Genomic DNA, 23,601 nt, shown 5'->3' with positions numbered 1-23,601 from the left:
ACTATGGCGTCAAAATGTCATAAAAATGGTCATAGTATGGTAAGGCTTCAAAATAGGCCAAAAAACCTCATACTTTAGTATGGCCTCAAAATGTCATAAAAATGGTCATAGTATAGTAAGGCTTCAAAATAGGCCAAAAAAACTTACTCTTTAGTATGGCCTCAAAATGTCATAAAAATGGTCATAGTGTAGTAAGGCTTCAAAATAGGCCAAAAAAAACTCATATTTTAGTATGGCCTCAAAATGTCATAAAAATGGTCATAGTATAGTAAGGCTTCAAAATAGGCCAAAAAAACTTACTCTTTAGTATGGCCTCAAAATGTCATAAAAATGGTCATAGTATAGTAAGGCTTCAAAATAGGCCAAAAAAACTCATATTTTAGTATGGCCTCAAAATGTCATAAAAATGGTCATAGTATAGTAAGGCTTCAAAATAGGCCAAAAAAACTTTCTTTTTAGTATGGCCTCAAAATGTCATAAAAATGGTCATAGTAAAGTAAGGCTTCAAAATAGGCCAAAAAAACTCATACTTTACTATATCCTCAAAATGTCATAAAAATGGTCATAGTATAGTAAGGCTTCAAAATAGGCCAAAAAAACTCATATTTTATTATGGCCTCAAAATGTCATAAAAATGGTCATAGTATAGTAAGGCTTCAAAATAGGCCAAAAAAACTCATACTTTAGTATGGCCTCAAAATGTCATAAAAATGGGCATGGTATAGTAAGACTTCAAAATAGACCAAAAAAACTAACTCTTTAATATGGCCTCAAAATGTCATAAAAATGGGCATAGTATAGTAAGACTTCAAAATAGGCCAAAAAGACTAACTCTTTAATATGGCCTAAAAATGTTATAAAAATGGTCATAGTATAGTAAGGCTTCAAAATAGGCCAAAAAAACTCATACTTTACTATGGCCTCAAAATGTCATAAAAATGGTCATAGTATAGTAAGGCTTCAAAATAGGCCAAAAAAACTCATACTTTACTATGGCCTCAAAATGTCATAAAAATGGTCATAGTATAGTAAGGCTTCAAAATAGGCCAAAAAAACGTACTTTTTAGTATGGCCTCAAAATGTCATAAAAATGGTCATAGTATAGTAAGGCTTCAAAATAGGCCAAAAAAACTCATATTTTAGTATGGCCTCAAAATGTCATAAAAATGGTCATAGTATAGTAAGGCTTCAAAATAGGCCAAAAAAACTTACTTTTTAGTATGGCCTCAAAATGTCATAAAAATGGTCATAGTATAGTAAGGCTTCAAAATAGGCCAAAAAAACTCATACTTTAGTATGGCCTCAAAATATGACAAAGAACATCATAGTTTAGTAAGGCTTCCAAATAGGCCAAAAAACTCATACTTTAGTATGGCCTCAAAATATGACAAAGAACATCATAGTTTAGTAAGGCTTCCAAATAGGCCAAAAAAACTCATATTTTAGTATGGCCTCAAAATGTCATAAAAATGGTCATAGTATAGTAAGGCTTCAAAATAGGCCAAAAAAACTTACTCTTTAGTATGGCCTCAAAATGTCATAAAAATGGTCAAAGTATAGTAAGGCTTCAAAATAGGCCAAAAAAAACTCATACTTTACTATGGCGTCAAAATGTCATAAAAATGGTCATAGTATAGTAAGGCTTCAAAATAGGCCAAAAAACCTCATACTTTAGTATGGCCTCAAAATGTCATAAAAATGGTTATAGTATAGTGAGGCTTCAAAATAGGCCAAAAAAACTCATACTTTAGTATGGCCTCAAAATATGACAAAGAACATCATAGTTTAGTAAGGCTTCCAAATAGGCCAAAAAAACTCATATTTTAGTATGGCCTCAAAATATCATAAAAATGGTCATAGTATAGTAAGGCTTCAAAATAGGCCAAAAAAACTTACTTTTTAGTATGGCCTCAAAATGTCATATAAATGGTCATAGTATAGTAAGGCTTCAAAATAGGCCAAAAAAAAATCATACTTTACTATGGCGTCAAAATGTCATAAAAATGGTCATAGTATAGTAAGGCTTCAAAATAGGCCAAAAAACCTCATACTTTAGTATGGCCTCAAAATGTCATAAAAATGGTTATAGTATAGTAAGGCTTCAAAATACGCCAAAAAAACTTACTCTTTAGTATGGCCTCAAAATGTCATAAAAATGGTCATAGTATAGTAAGGCTTCAAAATAGGCCAAAAAAACTCATATTTTAGTATGGCCTTAAAATGTCATAAAAATGGTCATAGTATAGTAAGGCTTCAAAATAGGCCAAAAAAACTCATACTTTAGTATGGCCTCAAAATATGACAAAGAACATCATAGTTTAGTAAGGCTTCAAAATAGGCCAAAAAAACTCATACTTTAGTATGGCCTCAAAATATGACAAAGAACATCATAGTTTAGTAAGGCTTCCAAATAGGCCAAAAAAACTCATATTTTAGTATGGCCTCAAAATGTCATAAAAATGGTCATAGTATAGTAAGGCTTCAAAATAGGCCAAAAAAACTTACTTTTTAGTATGGCCTCAAAATGTCATAAAAGTGGTCAAAGTATAGTAAGGCTTCAAAATAGGCCAAAAAAAACTCATCCTTTACTATGACGTCAAAATGTCATAAAAATGGTCATAGTATAGTAAGGCTTCAAAATAGGCCAAAAAAGCTTACTTTTTAGTATGGCCTCAAAATGTCATAAAAGTGGTCATAGTATAGTAAGGCTTCAAAATAGGCCAAAAAAACTCATACTTTAGTATGGCCTCAAAATATGACAAAGGACATCATAGTTTAGTAAGGCTTCCAAATAGGCCAAAAAAACTTACTTTTTAGTATGGCCTCAAAATGTCATAAAAATGGTCAAAGTATAGTAAGGCTTGAAAATAGGAAAATAGGCCAAAAAAACTCATACTTTTGTATGGCCTGAAAATGTCATAAAAATGGTCAAAGTATAGTAAGGCTTGAAAATAGGAAAATAGGCCAAAAAAACTCATACTTTAGTATGGCCTCAAAATGTCATAAAAATGGTTATAGTATAGTAAGGCTTCAAAATAGGCCAAAAAAACTCATACTTTAGTATGGCCTCAAAATATGACAAAGAACATCATAGTTTAGTAAGGCTTCCAAATAGGCCAAAAAAACTCATATTTTAGTATGGCCTCAAAATGTCATAAAAATGGTCAAAGTATAGTAAGGCTTGAAAATAGGAAAATAGGCCAAAAAAACTCATACTTTTGTATGGCCTGAAAATGTCATAAAAATGGTCATAGTATGGTAAGGCTTCAAAATAGGCCAAAAAACCTCATACTTTAGTATGGCCTCAAAATGTCATAAAAATGGTCATAGTATAGTAAGGCTTCAAAACAGGCCAAAAAAACTTACTCTTTAGTATGGCCTCAAAATGTCATAAAAATGGTCATAGTATAGTAAGGCTTCAAAATAGGCCAAAAAAACTCATATTTTAGTATGGCCTCAAAATGTCATAAAAATGGTCATAGTATAGTAAGGCTTCAAAATAGGCCAAAAAAACTTACTCTTTAGTATGGCCTCAAAATGTCATAAAAATGGTCATAGTATAGTAAGGCTTCAAAATAGGCCAAAAAAACTCATATTTTAGTATGGCCTCAAAATGTCATAAAAATGGTCATAGTATAGTAAGGCTTCAAAATAGGCCAAAAAAACTTTCTTTTTAGTATGGCCTCAAAATGTCATAAAAATGGTCATAGTATAGTAAGGCTTCAAAATAGGCCAAAAAAACTCATACTTTACTATATCTTCAAAATGTCATAAAAATGGTCATAGTATAGTAAGGCTTCAAAATAGGCCAAAAAAACTCATATTTTATTATGGCCTCAAAATGTCATAAAAATGGTCATAGCATAGTAAGGCTTCAAAATAGGCCAAAAAAACTCATACTTTAGTATGGCCTCAAAATATGACAAAGAACATCATAGTATAGTAAGGCTTCAAAATAGGCCAAAAAAACTCATACTTTAGTATGGCCTCAAAATATGACAAAGAACATCATAGTTTAGTAAGGCTTCAAAATACGCCAAAAAAACTTACTCTTTAGTATGGCCTCAAAATGTCATAAAAATGGTCATAGTATAGTAAGGCTTCAAAATAGGCCAAAAAAACTCATATTTTAGTATGGCCTCAAAATGTCATAAAAATGGTCATAGTATAGTAAGGCTTCAAAATAGGCCAAAAAAACTTACTTTTTAGTATGGCCTCAAAATGTCATAAAAATGGTCATAGTATAGTAAGGCTTCAAAATAGGCCAAAAAAACTTACTTTTTAGTATGGCCTCAAAATGTCATAAAAATGGTCATAGTATAGTAAGGCTTCAAAATAGGCCAAAAAAACTCATACTTTAGTATGGCCTCAAAATATGACAAAGAACATCATAGTTTAGTAAGGCTTCAAAATAGGCCAAAAAAACTCATACTTTACTATGGCCTCAAAATGTCATAAAAATGGTCATAGTAACATAAGGCTTCAAAATACGCCAAAAAACCTCATACTTTAGTATGGCATCAAAATGTCATAAAAATGGTCATAGTATAGTAAGGCTTCAAAATAGGCCAAAAAAACTCATACTTTAGTATGGCCTCAAAATATGACAAAGAACATCATAGTTTAGTAAGGCTTCCAAATAGGCCAAAAAAACTCATACTTTTGTATGGCCTGAAAATGTCATAAAAATGGTCATAGTATGGTAAGGCTTCAAAATAGGCCAAAAAACCTCATACTTTAGTATGGCCTCAAAATGTCATAAAAATGGTCATAGTATAGTAAGGCTTCAAAACAGGCCAAAAAAACTTACTCTTTAGTATGGCCTCAAAATGTCATAAAAATGGTCATAGTATAGTAAGGCTTCAAAATAGGCCAAAAAAACTCATATTTTAGTATGGCCTCAAAATGTCATAAAAATGGTCATAGTATAGTAAGGCTTCAAAATAGGCCAAAAAAACTTACTCTTTAGTATGGCCTCAAAATGTCATAAAAATGGTCATAGTATAGTAAGGCTTCAAAATAGGCCAAAAAAACTCATATTTTAGTATGGCCTCAAAATGTCATAAAAATGGTCATAGTATAGTAAGGCTTCAAAATAGGCCAAAAAAACTTTCTTTTTAGTATGGCCTCAAAATGTCATAAAAATGGTCATAGTATAGTAAGGCTTCAAAATAGGCCAAAAAAACTCATACTTTACTATATCTTCAAAATGTCATAAAAATGGTCATAGTATAGTAAGGCTTCAAAATAGGCCAAAAAAACTCATATTTTATTATGGCCTCAAAATGTCATAAAAATGGTCATAGCATAGTAAGGCTTCAAAATAGGCCAAAAAAACTCATACTTTAGTATGGCCTCAAAATATGACAAAGAACATCATAGTATAGTAAGGCTTCAAAATAGGCCAAAAAAACTCATACTTTAGTATGGCCTCAAAATATGACAAAGAACATCATAGTTTAGTAAGGCTTCAAAATACGCCAAAAAAACTTACTCTTTAGTATGGCCTCAAAATGTCATAAAAATGGTCATAGTATAGTAAGGCTTCAAAATAGGCCAAAAAAACTCATATTTTAGTATGGCCTCAAAATGTCATAAAAATGGTCATAGTATAGTAAGGCTTCAAAATAGGCCAAAAAAACTTACTTTTTAGTATGGCCTCAAAATGTCATAAAAATGGTCATAGTATAGTAAGGCTTCAAAATAGGCCAAAAAAACTTACTTTTTAGTATGGCCTCAAAATGTCATAAAAATGGTCATAGTATAGTAAGGCTTCAAAATAGGCCAAAAAAACTCATACTTTAGTATGGCCTCAAAATATGACAAAGAACATCATAGTTTAGTAAGGCTTCAAAATAGGCCAAAAAAACTCATACTTTACTATGGCCTCAAAATGTCATAAAAATGGTCATAGTAACATAAGGCTTCAAAATACGCCAAAAAACCTCATACTTTAGTATGGCATCAAAATGTCATAAAAATGGTCATAGTATAGTAAGGCTTCAAAATAGGCCAAAAAAACTCATACTTTAGAATGGCCTCAAAATGTCATTTAATTTAATCAAGAAAACAATCTTGATTGAGTCTTGAGTCTTTTTAGTGAGCCGAGCCAAAAGAGCCGGTTCTCTAAAAAGAGCCAGAATTCCCATCTCTACCATGTTGATTTTGAACGTGAACGCCATGCTATGCGCACATGACTTTATCAGTGCGTATGACGAAAGCATGTTGGGCAAGCCCTCCCGGAGCATGAAGGTGCATAGAAATGCATTGCAGGGTCTACATTTTGAAAAAAAATAATTTTAACATGTAAGTCTGTGAGAGCTAACGACAGATTTTCAATCTGATTGAAATCGCCCCAAGGGGCTGCTGATTGGACAATGATGTTCAGACTTGAAACGACAAAATAAACGAAGTTTTTCGTGTGGGTCATGGAGGGCGGCGCCCCATCGCCTGCTATTAGCCAGCCGCCCCTGCAGTCGGAGATATAATTGCTAGATTAATCGTTTAGTTGCATGCAGCCTGGTTAGAACGCAGCATTCATCTTTGTGCCCTTTGCCTTTTCATTCTCTGAACTGATACTGATTCCAGACAAATGTGCAACGACGGTTTCAAACAGTTTTAGCCGCGTTCGCTCCGACTTTCTTCTTCAGGAAGAATTTTAGTTAACAAGGACATCATGACACAAAAGATCAGAGAGGAGGGAAGGTTTCCCGCAACGAAACCAACCATGAAATCAAGTGGAGACGTAAAGACGTTCAGAAAGTTGGCAAAAACATTCTGTAGGAAAAATAATCATGTAAATAATAAATTGACATGTTAAAGAAAACCTACAATAAATGGATTACATGAATTTGAATTGAAGAGATGCATCAATAAATATAAGTGTGACTAAAAATAATGCAAAGATTTGTCAAATGTCAATTAAAAATGCTGTTTTCTGTCTTTAAATTATTTTTATGTGACCATTTTAACATTTTCATAAAGAAGAAATGTAATATCAAAACAGGCTTTTACAAATGAATGTGTGTTTTGTGAACAGGAACTTCACTTTCAACTCAAACACTACAGACAAAACAAACATCAAAAATGAAAACGCCCTCATGCTGGAGGTTTATCAGTAAGCAAATCAAATCAATACTCAGATATTTTCTGATTTTAAACTTCTCTTTGACAAACACTTTGTGTTGATGTGTAAACACTTTGAATTCTTTCTTTTTAAATCTGATGGAAACACAAGTTTTTGTGCCATTTAGATTCAAACCTAGCTATCAAAATACCAGACACACTGCAGTTTAAAACCCACAAATAAACTACACACCAGGAATACATATATATCGATATGTTATTTTTAAAAATATATCTCAGATACTAGTTTTTTCACATTTGAAAGCATGTGACAAATCGTTTACAAGGTGCCCACACCTCACCAAAAATAAAATAAATATTGCTCAGGTGGCAGAAAATAAATACTCACCAGTCTGTTGTTATACAAAGGATCCCTGTTATACAAAGGATCCACAAATACAGATTCACTCTCTGAAACTTCTACTTTTGAGCTGTTACTGACCACGTGTCGGTTACCGAATCAATCAGGAGTCAATAAATAATATTCTAAAGATAACAAATCTGTAGTGCTCATGTTTAGTTTTGTGATAATGTCCCAAAATTATTTTAAAGTCATTACTTTAAAGTCTGAGTTATTTTTACGGTTTTAATAGAAGTATTTCTTTTTTTCAAATGATACTGCGTCATTTCTGATACAATCACTGTGGGATGATTAAGGGACTGTCATTAGATGCTGACTTCATACTGCAGCTACTGCAGCTCCATACATGTTGTCGAAGCACCATAAGAACATAAATTCTTAGCAACAAGATGAAATGATCCTCATGATCCTGTACAAACCAGCTGTTCTCAGCTTCACTAGAATCCTCACTGATCACTGTGGAGTCTGTTACATGACCAATACTGAGGTCAGTGTCATATTTAGCTTGTTGGATTTTTAATTAATGCAAAAATCAGTATAATGCAGACGCTGTTAGAGCTGACGGGGAAAGAGGACAGTTAAAACTCGGAAATGTTTAACAGCTTAGTTCATTTCTAACTTTCTAAAACTGTGATTTTTTATAATTGCACACGGGTTAATAAAGCATTTGTGGCATTGCTCTGACTCCCCACTGAACATCTCTGCTGTGAGAAAGTTTCACTCTTCATTTAGTTTTTAACAGGCTGCAGCCTCAGCTACAGCTAAAACTAAATATACTTGCTGACTAAATGCTGACATGGTGTTTATGTTGGATGTCAGAATTTAATCAAATCCTTCAGTCAGACCCTGTTCCTACATTAGTTTTACCTGATTAATGAGGAGACGTCTGTGCTTTTTAATGCTTTAAATTTCTAATGCCTAAAATACTGTTTGCTCAAGTGATCTTTGACCCATCTTCATAGAACTTTAGATGACTGAATCCCGTCACCAGCTGCCTTCTCAGCTTTTTGACCTAAAACTAGTAAACATGTTTTATAAAGCATCACGAAATAATCAGTTTCATTTCAACAAAATAAAAACAACTTTTGGGGATCAAAACATTTTACCTTTTTAGCTTTTCCTGCTTTCAGACTTTTCCCCCTTTAACATATGTATTTGGAAAAAAAACAAACAAACAAAGTTGGTGAGAGAGCAGCCAATAACCTGTGGACTTTATACATTATCTCTGGAGGTGTTGGACAGGAGTTACATGGAGTTCTCAGCTCTATTCCTCCAGGGTGCTTTTGGAGATGAAGTGCAGTCCTTCTTCCTTCAGTCGGGCCAGCGCCGGCCCATAGATATCCTTTGTCATCGGAACCACCAGACCCTTTGTAGTGATTTCACCTGCACAGAGAAAACAGACAGATTTAGTTCCAAACTCCAGCTCAGTAACATTATCCCAGGTGTTCAACATCATATCTAACGCTGTTTGTCAAAAATCACCCAAAACTTTCTGTTTTCAGGCAGCCACGTGTCTGAGTTCATCTTACAACATACAGAAGATTAGGGTTAGGCTTCAGGTTCACACTAACATTAACTTCACAGACTGACTGAACTTGCTATAAGTTCATATTTTCATTTTTATGTGCAATAACGACATCATCAAATTTATCACTGAGTGTTTCTTAATGCAGCTTTGGCAGTTTTTTAAAACGAATTACCCTTCACTATACGCTGTACTGTGTGTTTCACACTTGTCTTCAGTTGATGTCCTCCACGGTCTCACTGCTGTGTTTTGTTTTTATTGTTTTTATTCTGCCTTGCAGCTTTTTGGGACAATGAAAATCTGAATTGATCAAATGGCAACATTTACATTCACGGTGCCTCAGAAACGTCGAGTAAGAACTCGACATTGTGTTTTTCCCCAATTTGAGAACCAAACTTGTTCAGGAGCCTGTTTCACAAAAGCAATTTACGAGCACTGTTTACTCGCAGGTCGCGGCTTCTGTGCTGCAAATTTGTTGAAATGGGCCCCTGATCATCATGTGATTGCATTCACAGTGTCTGTTTGAAGACAAGCAGTTCCTGTTTCTGTCTGCAATCTTTGGCTGAAGAAACAGGCGCATCTTGTAACATCAGTCATTTACTGTTCAAAACAAAGTATGATATTTTATTATATATTCATTTTTTTACTTTAAGTGGACTGGCTGTGATCACCAGTGCCAAAGTACAGTGTGTAAAGAAACCAACCAGCTGCCCGAGCGATGCTACTGACCATCAAGGACCATGCGAGCAGCAATGGCCGCTGGGTATCCTACAGTCTTGGCCATGGCAGAGAAACCGCTGGGGTCGCCATACACCACCAGGCTGATGTGTTTGGTCTCCAGCTCGCCTGTCGGGTGGCGAAGCCCCACGTCGTTCCTCATGATGATCATGTCCCGCTCACCTTTATCTGAGCACGGGACACAGGTCATTAGCAGGTTATGAGCGATCGGGGTCTTTTTAATATCACACAAAATGAAATTAATACCAGTTCCACATGAATAATATTAATGAAAACCAAAAGAAAAGATATGGACTAGAACCAAGTACATGAATTTACTAACATTTATATCACAGTCCTTCCCATCCTAAACAACAATTAGGCGATTCATCTATTTGTCCAGACCAAACTATTAATTGATAATAAATATTTCTAATAACATCATTAATTAATCATTAAACTCAAAGCAGCAGAACATCCAAAAAATGGATGGACTGATTAGAAAATAATTAATTAATTTCAGGGTCTCATAATTTTTATGTTATTTTAAGGTCAGTGATTTGGAACAACAGCACTGAATTCACATACAAAATTTTTTTTATAAGCAACATTACTGTCCACAACAGGCAAGAAAAAAAAACTTAAACTTATTAAATTCAATTTCTGTGTTGTTCTGATTTGTGGTAATAAAATTAGCTTGCCTCTCACCAAATGAGAGTTTGGCTTCCAGATGTTTTGCCAGAGCAGCCAGGATACTGTCGGCATGAGGCACCGGCTCGTCGCTCAGCATCCCAAACCTGAACACAGAGAGTCAAAAAAAACAAGACTTTTCCTCACAATAAGATAACCTTCACAAAGCTGTATTAAAAGCTTTTAAAGAAAATTACTCTGCTTTAACAACCTGCCAGCGCTGCAGTGGCAGCGGCCCACACATCCTTGGCTAAATCTAAAGAGATGAGCAGTTGCTTTTGTCGATACTTTGCTGGTGAATTGAATAAATGAACAACAAGTCATTCAATTCGAGCTGTGAGCATGTTGGCTTTTTACCCTTTTAAAGGCAGAGATGGAATGTTTCCAACAGTTCACTTTCACAGCTGCAGGAATTTACATTTCAGTGCCAGTGTGGCCCTCTTCCCTCCGCTGCCAGCAGCAGCAGAACAATGACGGCATAGAGCCTTGGTCTGAAGACACCCTTGGAAAAACTGATTTACATTGAGGAGTGTGCACGCTACACCACTTAAGGCATGTGAACAAGAGGAGCAGCCTCGGCCTTGCTCTCGTACCACCATCCACAGCAGCTGGCGCTAACTTTGAAGAGCAGCAGATTTCACATCTGGCTCCTCTGCCCAGAACCGAGCTGCACAGACAAATGGATCCATCCAAAGAACTGGCAGCAGGGTTTGGAGATGGATTGGTTTCAGTGGTGGTACAGTGGTACAGAAGACAGATGTCCATGTTGCAATCACCGCAATGTTTCTGCAAATGTGACCAATCGTCATACTTTCCTGCAAGTTTGACCAATCATAACATCTTCACTTGAAAAATACTGAGTCGTACACAGGCATGCCACCAAACTCGAGTCCTTGTCTCTGGTTGTGAGTCAACCAACAAAGATTACAGCAAAAGTTGTGGTGGAGCAAGAGAAAGTCACTGACTTGCCGCAATTCAGATGGAGAGAGAGTGTGAGAGTGTGTGTGTGTCACCAAGTGGGCAGAGAGAGAAAATAGTCAAAATAGTTAAATCACATGTATAAATGTATTAACTTGTATTAGTATTAATATCAAATCAGTTTCAATGAATTATTGAAGTTCTTTGCTGAAACACGTTTTGTTCGTAGATGCTGCATTTTCCTCTTCCTCCTCTTTACTGATGGCTGTCCAAAGGCGGGTGGAGTGTGTGGTCGGGCGGGTGGCGTTTAAATATTAAAACATGGACTGAACTGAGACTCTGCAGATGTTACCAGATGTCCCAGCACTGGAGCTTCACTCTAAAAGGTTCAGCATCACCACACAAAGTTTGACCTTTTTTTCTATCTTGGTCTCTCACCATCTGAGGGTGTCCATCCTGAAGTCGTCCTTTCCGACGCACTCGTATACGGCTTCTTCAAAGGCATCATGGGACGTAGAGGAAGGCAATCCCATCTGCTTACAGAGGAGCTCTTTCTGTAGAGAGGAGAGAACAGATCACAGTTTCCCTCAGTCTGACTCTGTAAACTCCTCTTCACCTCCCACTCTGTGTCTTACTCCTCTTTTCATTAATGCAGATTGCACAGATTTTTACATAAAGGTGAAATTTTGCAGGTGGGCCACTATTTATCTATTTCTCTTGGTATCTTGTTTCCAGAAAAAAAAATGATTGAGTTGTTTCAGAAAAACAAGGGACGGGGTCTAAAACTGCTCATCATCTTGTGATTTCTGAACACGCAGCTCTGTGTTTCTCTTTCATCTCCAAAGCATAAAAGACGACAAACGTTATCTGCTGTAAACTCTCATCAATGTCAGAAAGCCTCGGCTCGCCGCAGCCTTGATGTTGACAAGAAGCTATTGACAGTAATAGACTCTTGAACAAACCCACTTCCACAGTCTGACGCTTCAAGTGGAAGAGCTGCAAAACAGCTCATTTTCTAAATGTGAATGACAGACTGGAGAACGAAGTGGGAGGCACAGCTCAGCTGCCCTTCAACAATGCGTCTGAATGTTTTCATGATCCCTTTTTAACAGTGGAAGGCTCCTCAGAGGAGCTTCTTACCCAGGAAACCGGAGATGAAGTGGGCTGCAGGATGGTACAGGGCTCGCTGTTAATCAGACCCAGTCTGACAAAACCGCTCATGGCCTTGGAGAAGCCCTGTGGGACAGAACGAGAGCTCAACTCAAGCACAATGGACACAAGAAACACAAGTTTATGCAGGAATATGTTTTTGTGATTCAACTGTTTCTGAATCGTATAAACTGAAAATCACTTACTTTTTTGCAACTATTTTATTTTCAGTTTCATTTGGACTCTTGAACTTACAAGGACGAACATTTACCGTGATTAGCTTTTCCTTTTCCCTTACACATACTTTCTCTCTTATCTTACTCTGTTAGAAAGCCTCGATCTTATACTCAGAACCACTCGTACATTTTCTTTTGCTGCTGTTCAGCCATGATGTGCCACTTTCAGCGGTTAGGATCTGTCAGTCGAAGCAGTGAATGTGAGGAAAGTGCTTTTCTGTAGCGTCGACGCTGGGAAAGCTGTGTGTATCATGACACACAATACACAGTGGATTTCCAGTTTAATGCCCGAAGTCTAATCAAAGGTAAAGGACATTTTCCACAACTGACATTTTATTGACAAAACAAAAAACTGATTAGTCAGAGAAAACGCCTTCAGCAAGTTGCTGCAGAAAACAAACAGGTCGCATAAGTAAAGCGAATGAGAAATGGTCTGTACTGATCAATTAGAGTGGCTCTTAGAGAATGAAACTTATTTTAAAGCCTGTGTGCTCACAGCTGTTAGTGGAAGTTTGTGCAGTTGGAGTGTTTTGTACCTTGAAGCGCAGAGTCCCTCTGACCAGTGTGTGTGCTGTCTGGATGCCGTATGGCTCCGCATATTTGGTGCTGTCGCGGTTCGGAAATCCCTCCAGGTTGAAACCGGGGAGGAAATCCATCTGTGTGGTGGAGTCCATCAGAGACCCGCCAGCCGGGACGCTCACCACCTGGAGAAGACACAAACACATCCACACACACTCACTTTCCTTCCTCTTGATCTAATGATTTGTAATTACGAGAACAAATTTAAGGTGCGTCTGGGCCTCTGTACCTGGTTGTCTTTGAGGAAGATGGCGGGGCTGATGGTGTTGAGGAGGACGCCGTATGGACTCCAGCTGAACTTGTAACGAAGAGGATTATCTGAACATTCAGGAGCAGGAAGACCACCGCAGAACGAGCTGTAGGACTCCACCTGAACAACACGGTCATCAATATCCTCAGTTAACTTTTCTGCCAATCAGCTTGTTCAAACTGTTTCACCTCCACATTTATTTTAACTGCATGTGCAGAGAGGGAGACATTTTACAGTGTAAAACAAACAGACATGTAAAATGAGCCTTTCTTCATATGTTAATGCACAGTTACTTTTTATTTCATGACCTTATCGGTCCTTCATTTTCTCATTATCAGTCCATCATTTTGACTTTTGCTCGATGTGGGTATATCACAGCCTGAATGAAACAAAGTCCTAACTGCCTTAGATAAACAGGTTTAAATGATCTCAAATATTTTTCCTTCAAACTCCAATTCAGCCGTCAGGAACATGTGGACTCTGTCAGTCTGTTTAAAGGATTGATATGATGGCCAGCGAGCCGCTACCTACCTACATGTGTTCAAACAATCATTATCACACACACACACACACAAAGGCAGAGTGTGTGCTGACTCACAGTGCAGCCATCGACTTTAGCCTGGTCGATACACTCCATGGCAAGCATGTGGTCGATACCCGGGTCCAGTCCCATCTCATTCACTATGGTGATGCCCGCTTCCTCCGCACTGACACACACACACACACATATTCAGTGATGTAAGGCAATAAAATTGTGCTGTTAAATATTTTAGTTTTCATTTATTCTGTTTTCCTCTTTTGTTTCATATTTTTCATTTTCTACTTTTATAATCAGTTTTATTAATTTAACATTTCATGCCGTGCTTTTATTTCGTATACAGAGTTTACCCATGCGCTAACTTGACTAATACACGTCAGACTTTATGTATTAACGTTTTTCCTATTAACAGGCTTTTTTAAAAAGAAGAAAAGAAACACATCAGAACTTTTTTATTAAATAAGGTCAGTGATTTATAAAGAAATCAAACTGTTCTTGTTGCACTTTCGATGTGTGAGTTTTCTTATTTAATTTGTGTTGATGTAATTTTGGATTTCAAGATTTATTGTTTAGCTTTATGCTCGTCCCTTCTATTTTGTTGAAATAAGAGTTTTTTACTAAAATATGTTTTTATACCTGCAGCTCAAATAACTTACATGAAAACTGCAGCTAAAGCAAAACATGTAAAATGATTTTTTCTAAATTACTACTGAATACTGTTATAACTGAACATTCAATGTTATTATTACTGAAAATAAGAAAATAAGAACCGACTTGTAATAAATGGCTGTTTTATTTTGTCTGTTGTGCAGTTGGTCATCACCTGCTCTGCAGCTCCTTCATGGCAGGACTCAGGTAACTGGCTGTCACCATATTCACCTTCCTCTTGATGCAGTATTTGGCGATGAGCGGGTGGAACGAATACGGCAGCATGCTGAGGAGCAGAGGTCAGGCGGACTTATAAAAGCTGAGCCTAATCTGACAGTGAAGGGCTGAGTCTGACAGTCTGAAATGTCCACACACATCCATTTTACATCCCTCCAATGAACATTACAGCCTCACAGGGATGGCTAAAAAAATCAACAGCATTAACTAACTATCTTAAAGAAAACAAAGAGCACTTCTTGTGGTGTTTGTGGGACTCGGTCCAGGTTTCCATCAGCTAAAATTTACAGCTTTACAGCTCTCGTGCTCTCCAGCTAATTTCCTGGAAACATTCCTCATAACTTCTGACAAATAAACTGCTATTTAGCTGTAAATTACTGGGATATTTCCAAGAAAAGCCTACACAATTTGGTACTAATTATTGTGGAAATGGAGAAAGTGTTAGTTCCTACAGTTGTTACGTGTTCTAAAATGGAAAATTCAAAAATTATGATGGAAGCTTTCAGGAAATTAGCTGGAAAATACAGGCCCTGTGAAATAAAACACATTTTTATGCAAACACCAGTTTTGATTAGTTGTAAGTGCTGAACCTCAGTAAATCCAATATAGCTGTGACAGCTTGCCTCAGGCCCCGCCCTTTTTTTGGGGGGTGCCTAAAAATAACTGGGTCCATTAAAAGGAGACTTTAGCGGAAAATTAAAGGAAATCCTAACCACACTTCCCTCCGATATTTCGACTTTAGTTCCCATCCACACACTTAATGCACTTAACAAAATATCTCGCAACACAGTGTGACTGCAGAGAGTATCGTACCTGATGACCAAGTCATGATCTTTGATCAGAGAGTCCAGGTGTCCTTCCTGGCTGCTGGCATCCAGCATGATGGGGATGGTGTTGGGATATCTAGCTGCCAGCTCCTCCGCCTGCTTCAGCAGCATCGACGCTGAGCACAAATGCAAACATAACAGAAGATCAGACAGGTTAGTAAAAAACGTTCTAGGACTGGACTGTTCTGTAAAAATATTTTTATCATTAATAAAATATGATCAGCCTGTTATGTATTTAAATAATAAAGATTTGGCTGATTTTAACAGTAAAAGTCTAAGACCTAATAGTGATCAAGGATCAGGATCAAGGAACTTTATTGTCATACCAGGACATTTACATGTTATGGTACGAAATTAGTACTCAGGTCCCAGTTTAAGCCATTCAGAGCAAGACGTGAACAAGAATGAAATCTAAACATAAGGGCAATAATATAAACAGAGTAGAAAATATAAACATATAAACAGAGTAGAAAATATAAACATATAAACAGAGTAGAGAAATAAATATAACATTAGAGAAAATAAAAATAAAAATTAGAGCAGAAATATATAAACACTGTGAAATTTAAACAATTAACAATTAAATAAAGTGAAAATAAGATAAGATAAGGAAGCCGAAGTTAGCATGTGCATAAATACTCATGTGCAAGTAGGAGGTAGTGGTAGTGCAGATGTAGTCCGTGTACTGCACCTATATGAGCATGTTGCCCTATGGTGGCCAAGTATTGCACTTAGTGAGACAGATAAAGTGTTGTAGTGCAGGACTGTCAGTGTGTGGTGGTGGGGGGAGGTCGGTCTACAGGGCAGGGCTAGAGTTGAGCAGTCTTACAGCTTCAGGGAAGAAGCTGTTCCTGAGCCTGGTGGTGGGGAGGGGTTGGAAAAGATTGTGTGCGGGATGGGTGGAGTCCTTCATGATGCAGAGGGCCGTCCCTCTGCATCGTGCTTTGTAGAGGTCTGAGGTGGTGGGCAAGCTGTTCCCCACAGTCCTCTGTGCAGCCTTTACCACCCTCTGCAGAGCCTTCCTCTCAGCAGCAGTGCAGCTGCCATGCCACACAGTGATGCAGGTGCATAGGACACTCTCCACCGCACAGCGGTAGAAGCTCCTCAGGACTGAGCCTCCAAGTCCAGCTCGCCGCAGCTTCCTGAGGAAGTAGAGGCGCTGGTGGGCCTTCCTGACCAGATAGGATGTGTTGGTGTTCCAGGTAAGGTCCTCGGTGATGTGCACACCCAGGTACCTGAAGCTGGAGACCACCTCCACAGCTGCTCCTCCGATGTGCGGGGGGGCGCCTGTCTCTTCTGAAATCCACCACCATCTCCTTGGTCTTTTTCACATTGATGCAGAGGTTGTTGTTTCTGCACCACTGCTCCAGATGTTCCACTTCCTCTCTGTACTCTGGCTCGTCGTTGTCGGTGATGCGTCCCACTACTGCTGTGTTGTCCGCGAACTTCACTATATGACAGCTGGGGTGTCTCGCCGAGCAGTCATATGTCAGCAGGGTGAACAGAAGAGGGCTCAGCACACAGCCCTGCGGCGAGCCAGTGCTAAGGGTGATGGAGGAGGAGATGGTGTTGTGGATTCTGACAGTCTGTGTTCTGTTGGTCAGAAAGTCCAGGACCCAGTTTCCCAGGGTGGGACTCAGACCGAGGAGGGAGAGCTTCTGTACCAAGGTCTGTGGGATGATGGTATTGAAGGCAGATGAGAAGTCCAGGAAGAGCAGACGGACATATGAATTCCTGCTCTCTCCAGGTGGGTGGGTCTCCAGGTGGGTGAGGGTTGTGTGGACCACTGATGAGATGGCGTCATCAGTGGAGCGGTTCTTCCTGAAGGCGTACTGGTGGGGGTCCACAGTGACATCGATGGAGTTTTTGATGTGGCCCATGACCAGCCTCTCAAAGCACTTCATGACTACCGGGGTCAGAGCTATGGGTCGGTAGTCATTGGGGCCTGTCACTGTGGAGCACTTGGGGACGGGGACAATTGTGGCAGTCTTTAAGCAGGTGGGGACAGATGCCAGTGACAGTGAGGTGTTGAAGATGTCCGTCAGCACCTCAGACAGCTGGTGAGCACAGTCCCTCAGAACCCGCCCTGGGATGTTGTCAGGGCCTGCAGCTTTGCGGGGGTTAATTCCTATGAGGGTTCTCCTCACATCAGCTGTGGTCACACTGAGGGGTGTGTCACCGGGGGGTGGTGTGAGTCTGGTGCAGGGGGGGGGGGGGGGGTCAGGATTCTCGAAGCGGGCATAGAACCTATTGAGTGCCTCTGGCAGGGAGGGGTCCAGTGGGCATTGTGCATCCCTGGTGTTGTAATTTGTGATGCACTTGATGCCCTTCCACATGCTCCGGGGGTCGTTGGAGGTGAAGTGACCCTGAATTTTCTGAGCATATGTGGCTTTGGCCCTCGAGATGCCCGCTGTCAGTTCTTTCCTCGCCACTCTCAGCGCTGATGCCTCACCTGCCCTAAACGCAGCATCCCTAGCTTTCAGCAGAGGTCTGACCTCAGCATTCAGCCAGGGTTTCTGGTTTGGGAAGCAGGGTCTGTGCCAGTCTGTGCATTGAAAGCAGTTCTGAAGCACAGAAGCTGCATCACTGGGCCACACAGTGACAGTCTTCTTTGTTGGCCTGATCCGTCTCAGCAGGGGGCGGTAAGCTGGCTTAAGCAGGATGGAGATGTGGTCGGAGAGGCCAAGAGGGGGGCGGGGGAGAGCTCTGTATGCATCCTGAATGTTAGTGTACACACAGTCCAGAATGTTATCTCCGCGTGTGGGGATGGTGACATGCTGGTAAAAACTGGGCAATGTGTCCGTCAGTTTCACGTGGTTAAAGTCTCCCGCAACCACATAAAACGCCTCCGGGTGCCTGCTCTGCAACGAGCTAATGGTGTCTTGTAGCTCCTGTAATGCTTCGTTAGCATTAGCGTTAGCATTAGCACCCGGCGGGATGTAAACAATGGTGACGAACACCGCGGTGAACTCCCGTGGCAGATAGTGCGGCCGACATTTCACTGTCATAAGTTCTATCGCCTCAGAGCAGTAACTTTTTACCAGTCCACAGTTTGTACACCAACCTTCGTTCACGTACACACAGAGTCCTCCTCCCCGTGTTTTCCCTGACCGGTGGTCACGGTCCGCCCGGAAAAGCTGTAGTCCGTCGATCTGGAAGGCTGAGTCCGGCATGTTGTGGTTTAGCCAGGTTTCCGTGAGGCAGAAAACAGCACAGTTCCTCATCTATGTGGAAACACTCAGCCTCAGGCGTAACAGATCCACTTTGTTGTCCAGGGAGCGGACGTTGGCCAGAAAGAGAGTTGGAATCGGCGGCCTGCTGGCCTTCAGCCGGACTAGCGCGCCTGCTCGTTTTCCTCTCTTTTGTTTTCGGGAGCATCGCTTCCTCTTGCCGGCTGCTCCCCGTACTCTGCTGCGCCACTCCGTCGTCCTCAGGAGCCCCTGTCTTCCGAGTGCGGATTTCAGCTTCGGTGGGATTGTGATAACCGAACTATCTCTGATGACTTTAAGTTCGGTAGAGCTGTACCTTACACACGAATTTAGCGCTAAACTAGTGCTAAAAGCGGCCTCGAAGTTGGAAAAGTAAGGCTTAATCCTGGGAGCTCGAGAAGCCGCTGCATCACTGTGCGCCGCCATCTTGTTTCTTTATCTAATAGTGAAACTAAGGTATCATGTCAACATTAGAATAAAAAAATGTCTAAAAGAACTACCCAGCATTAGTGAGGTGTGGTGTTCCTTATAAAGTGCACTGTGAGTCTATATTGTGCTCTGTAAGTAGCTGCTATACGCAACCAAAATGAAACCAGAGCTTCTTAATTATTTTCAACAGAAACAAAACCTCAACTTTCAAAATCCCCCTGACACTTGTGACCACACCAATAACTGAAATCACCAAACCAGGATCTGTCAGTCTGGCTACGAGAGGAGCCTCTGTTGGGGATAATTAGGTCCAAATCAGGCCAGTGGCCAAACAGAAAGCTCTAAGGCATTTCAAGTATCACTCATGACTTTTCAAAGTTTGTATGACAAACTCACCCACAGTGACCTGGGTCCCCTCGTTACGAGTCAGATACTCAACGACGGGTCCGGAGACGTATCCTGAACCAAGCAGCAGAACTCGCTTCATTCCAGCCTTCTTCATGATCTGAGCCTTTTCTCTGAACGACAGCAGACACGCTGAGTTAGAAACACATCATACTAACACATCAGACGAGACCTGGACTGTGTTTCCATCCACGTGTCTGAAGGCCGGATTTTAAATCCGGAGCCACAGACGTTTTTAGCAGCACTTTATTACGATGGACGAACCATGGAGAAAGTCGGGATTTTCACCAAGCAGGTGAATTTAAATAGAGAGTGAATTTATTTCATCACTCACACAATTCTTCACAAAATGTTTCTACTAAACAAAAAGAGTTAGCATTTGTTCAAACGTCTCTTCAATACAGATGAGACTGTACAAGGATGGAAAAACAGAGCGGTCACATGCATGTGTCAGCCTTTCTGGCTGAGCCAAAATAAAATGAATCAGTCACTCAACTTTGACTCTTTACACATTTTGTTTTACAGAGCCGAGACAAAGAGTCTACAGTCACAGCAGCGGCTCTGTGAGGCTTAGCTTTGAGCTAGTGTTAGCATTAGCATGCTAAAATGGTCAGAGCGATAATGATGACAAGCTGATGTTAAGACAATATTAGTTTAGCATGCTAGTATGTGAACATTTGCCAACTGGCATTAAAACATGACAGCTAAGGCGAAGGCTGACAGTTTTATAGGCATTTCATATTATATTTCAAATTACTAGATAAACTGTAATTCTGACCTGATAATGGAATGAGAGGAAAAGTCAGTGGATCACCAGATTTATTAAGATACACTCTTTTTGTGGTCTGTGCAACAGGTCATGGCAATAGTTGCTGAGGTATTTCAGTCTGGGCCAAAGTGAACCAACGGGCTGACGACACCACACCAAGAACTGAGTCGGGAAATTCTTGAACAACAAATCAGCTGTCGTAACCGTGAATTTGAAAATGATATTTTGAATGAAAACTGCATGCTGTCTACATGTGTTGTATTAAGAATATAAATGTGAATATTACTATGACATCAGTTTGCTTTTAGTTTCAATTTTTGACAGGCTATAAAGTCCTTCAAAAGAAAACAGTTCAAGGTCCAAAGGTTTGTGTTGTCTTTATGTCAGTGCACAGTAACGTTTCTCTGTAACAGTAAAATGTGTGAACAGTCAAAGGAGAAAGTGAGACTGTAACAAACAAACTAAATCCAACAGTTTTGACCAGGAGGGAGGGGGGTTGGCATGGAGAGAATGTCATCCAAAAAATAAATAAATAAAATAAATAAACTCATAATAATAATAATAATTAAAAATAGTAAAGGCTGGTTTTCTAAAGTCTTCGAAACCACTATCAGGGCTGATTATTACAACTCGAGTTGTAATAATCTTCTTTTTCATGTGAAGTGTAAATTATATCAAATATTAATATTACAATTTCAACTGTAGTAATAATTAAGAAAAAGTAGTACAAATATTTAATTTGTACACATATTAACACATTACTTGGTTTCAACAGTCGCAACAACTTACCTATACTGTAAATTTCTTACAGCTTCTTAAATATTGAATAAATTGAACAAAGTGATGTGTAAATTATATTTTAAGGAATAAGAAGTTTAAAATGCGACGTTCATTCGATTCCAGTTTCAGTTACACACTGTTAAACACACAGTTTATCCAACACTCCGAAAGCACTGAGGTTTCATCCGTAGCCCTGATCACATACAGTGAGAATCAGAACCACATCTGTGGCTGACAGCAGGAGGAGGGAGCTCCCAGAGCCTCTTAATTAAACTGAGAGCTCTTCTCCAAACAAATGGCTTCAGCTAAAAAGTGTGATTTTGCATGCTGGATTATCTTAACACCATAACAGAGGCATCACCCCAAGTGACCTGTGGCATTAATATCCCACCACCTCCACCACCACCAGCTCCCCCAGGAGTCAGACCCCTGGACTCGTTTGCTTTGGCCTAATTGGATGCGACACCGCGCACACGCACAAGTCACAGCGGGACTGACCGGCAGTCTGCCTGCCGCCACGCCTTGTCCTCTTAATTAAAAAAGAAAAGAGAGGCGTTCCCTCAGGAGGATTTCTCCCAGTTTACATATCTTAAGGAGTCCAACTCAATCAAAAGGATTAAGATTTAGAGGCATGGCTTGTCTGGAAAAATGATACTTAGGATCAGTTAGGGAGGAAACTCATCAGGTCTTAGAGGTGGCCTAAATATGAGTGAGCAGAAACCAACCAGGCTGTTTGCAAAGCTATTAAAGCAAAGCTGTGCTGAGCCTGAGCCTTAATAACCCACAGGAACAAACATCATTACTGTTAAGGGTTATGGCGTCTCAATACTTTTGACAAGCTCATTAAAATGTTTGATGTAACGGATCAGCTGAGAGGAAGGTAAAGAAGGAAAAATGAGTAATCAGTTAACTGACTTTAGAAATGAATCAAAGATTTAAAAAAACTAAAACTTACACAGAAGGCTGCGGGGATGAAATAAATAATTAACATGCAACTGTCTTATTCTTTTTAGAAATCTCGTTTTATGACCCAGATGAAACAGAACGGACTGATGCGACAGAGGGTGATGGCGGGTTTTGTGTAAAGAGACAGGAAAAGATGTTTCTACCCCTCGATACCTAAGGGCAAACTCCAGCGTCTGAGGTCAGCTAGCAGCTTATTAGCGCTCTAGCCATGCAAGGTGTTATTGCAGAGGCAGGTTTGCAGGGCAGACACCAGAGGGCAGCACTCCGCAGGAACAACCACAAGGTGATGGTTAGTCGCTACAAGTCCTGCTCTCAGCACTGCTGCCTGGAGGACACTAAAACATCACACACTGCAGAGTCAAGTAGGGAAAACAGGGAAAACAGGACACTACAGAGCACAAATACTGCTACTCCTTCAGTAAGCTGCGATGAACTGCATTTAACAAACACTACAGGTTAGAAGGCTAGCAAAGGTGAGCTACATCATGAGAAACAGAGGCTGAGTGTTACCTGTCTCTTAACCTTCACACATGACATCCACTGACTGGTGCATTAACTCACAAGTGGAACAGACGTGTGCAAAAGTAATTTATCTTTACATTGATATGAATATGTCAAATGAGACATTTACTGAAATATGGAACAATCCTCAAACACAAGGACATACAGATTCTACTGAGAACCCAATACAGACGATGCAGTGTTAAACACGCTCACAGGTGGAGTATGAAATAAGTCTTACCTTCTCTCTCGAAGTTTTTCAATGTATTCAAACTTCGGGGTGAGTACTCCGTTTGACGTGATCACAGCCTTTAGGAACAAAGAAATTTAAAAAAATGTGACAACAAACTTTAAAAATGTATTTTAAATTGTTTTCACACCAAAAAATGAATCGTGACTTGCTTCTTTAGAAAAGGACGTGGTGATCTTGAGATAACAGAATCTAACACCAACACCAATGTGCTTCCGTAGATCTGATATTACTTACGTCTCTGACTTGCGGACTGAAATCCTCTTCCTCCAGTGGTCTGGTGGCGTCTGAAGGAAGCTGATGACAGAACAATAAATGATAAAAAAAAAGAAACTGGCCAAAACACAAGTCCTGTCTGTCAGGGTTTTTATTTGACCAGTTCACCACGTGAAACCTGTTGCAGCGTTCTCCCACAGCAAACTCAACCAGATGTCAGACAGAAGGAGCACAGAGCAAGACAGAAACCCAACGACACCACCAGCTGTTCTCAGC

General features: G+C 39.5%; 1 protein-coding gene across 1 annotated transcript in view; it reads right to left on the bottom strand.

Moving 5' to 3' along the window:
* Nucleotides 1-7,324: 7,324 nt before the first annotated feature.
* aass (aminoadipate-semialdehyde synthase) overlaps nucleotides 7,325-23,601 on the bottom strand; it is a 28,302-nt gene continuing 12,025 nt past the window's right edge. Inside the window, exons 12-24 of the mRNA XM_041038105.1 lie at nucleotides 23,347-23,406; nucleotides 23,101-23,168; nucleotides 19,835-19,956; nucleotides 15,787-15,916; nucleotides 14,912-15,022; nucleotides 14,149-14,257; nucleotides 13,530-13,670; nucleotides 13,258-13,425; nucleotides 12,477-12,572; nucleotides 11,775-11,890; nucleotides 10,437-10,525; nucleotides 9,741-9,917; nucleotides 7,325-8,869 (exon numbers count right to left, since the gene is read on the bottom strand). Of these exons, the coding sequence (XP_040894039.1) occupies nucleotides 8,751-8,869; nucleotides 9,741-9,917; nucleotides 10,437-10,525; nucleotides 11,775-11,890; nucleotides 12,477-12,572; nucleotides 13,258-13,425; nucleotides 13,530-13,670; nucleotides 14,149-14,257; nucleotides 14,912-15,022; nucleotides 15,787-15,916; nucleotides 19,835-19,956; nucleotides 23,101-23,168; nucleotides 23,347-23,406 (1,506 nt within the window). The 3' untranslated portion in view covers nucleotides 7,325-8,750. The remainder of the gene's footprint in view (nucleotides 8,870-9,740; nucleotides 9,918-10,436; nucleotides 10,526-11,774; nucleotides 11,891-12,476; nucleotides 12,573-13,257; nucleotides 13,426-13,529; nucleotides 13,671-14,148; nucleotides 14,258-14,911; nucleotides 15,023-15,786; nucleotides 15,917-19,834; nucleotides 19,957-23,100; nucleotides 23,169-23,346; nucleotides 23,407-23,601) is intronic.

The sequence above is a fragment of the Toxotes jaculatrix genome, chromosome 5 (assembly GCF_017976425.1).
Source record: "Toxotes jaculatrix isolate fToxJac2 chromosome 5, fToxJac2.pri, whole genome shotgun sequence".
NCBI classification, from domain to species: domain Eukaryota; kingdom Metazoa; phylum Chordata; class Actinopteri; family Toxotidae; genus Toxotes; species Toxotes jaculatrix.
Note: the sequence above shows the minus strand (reverse complement) of the source record. Positions and strands in the feature narration are given on the sequence as shown.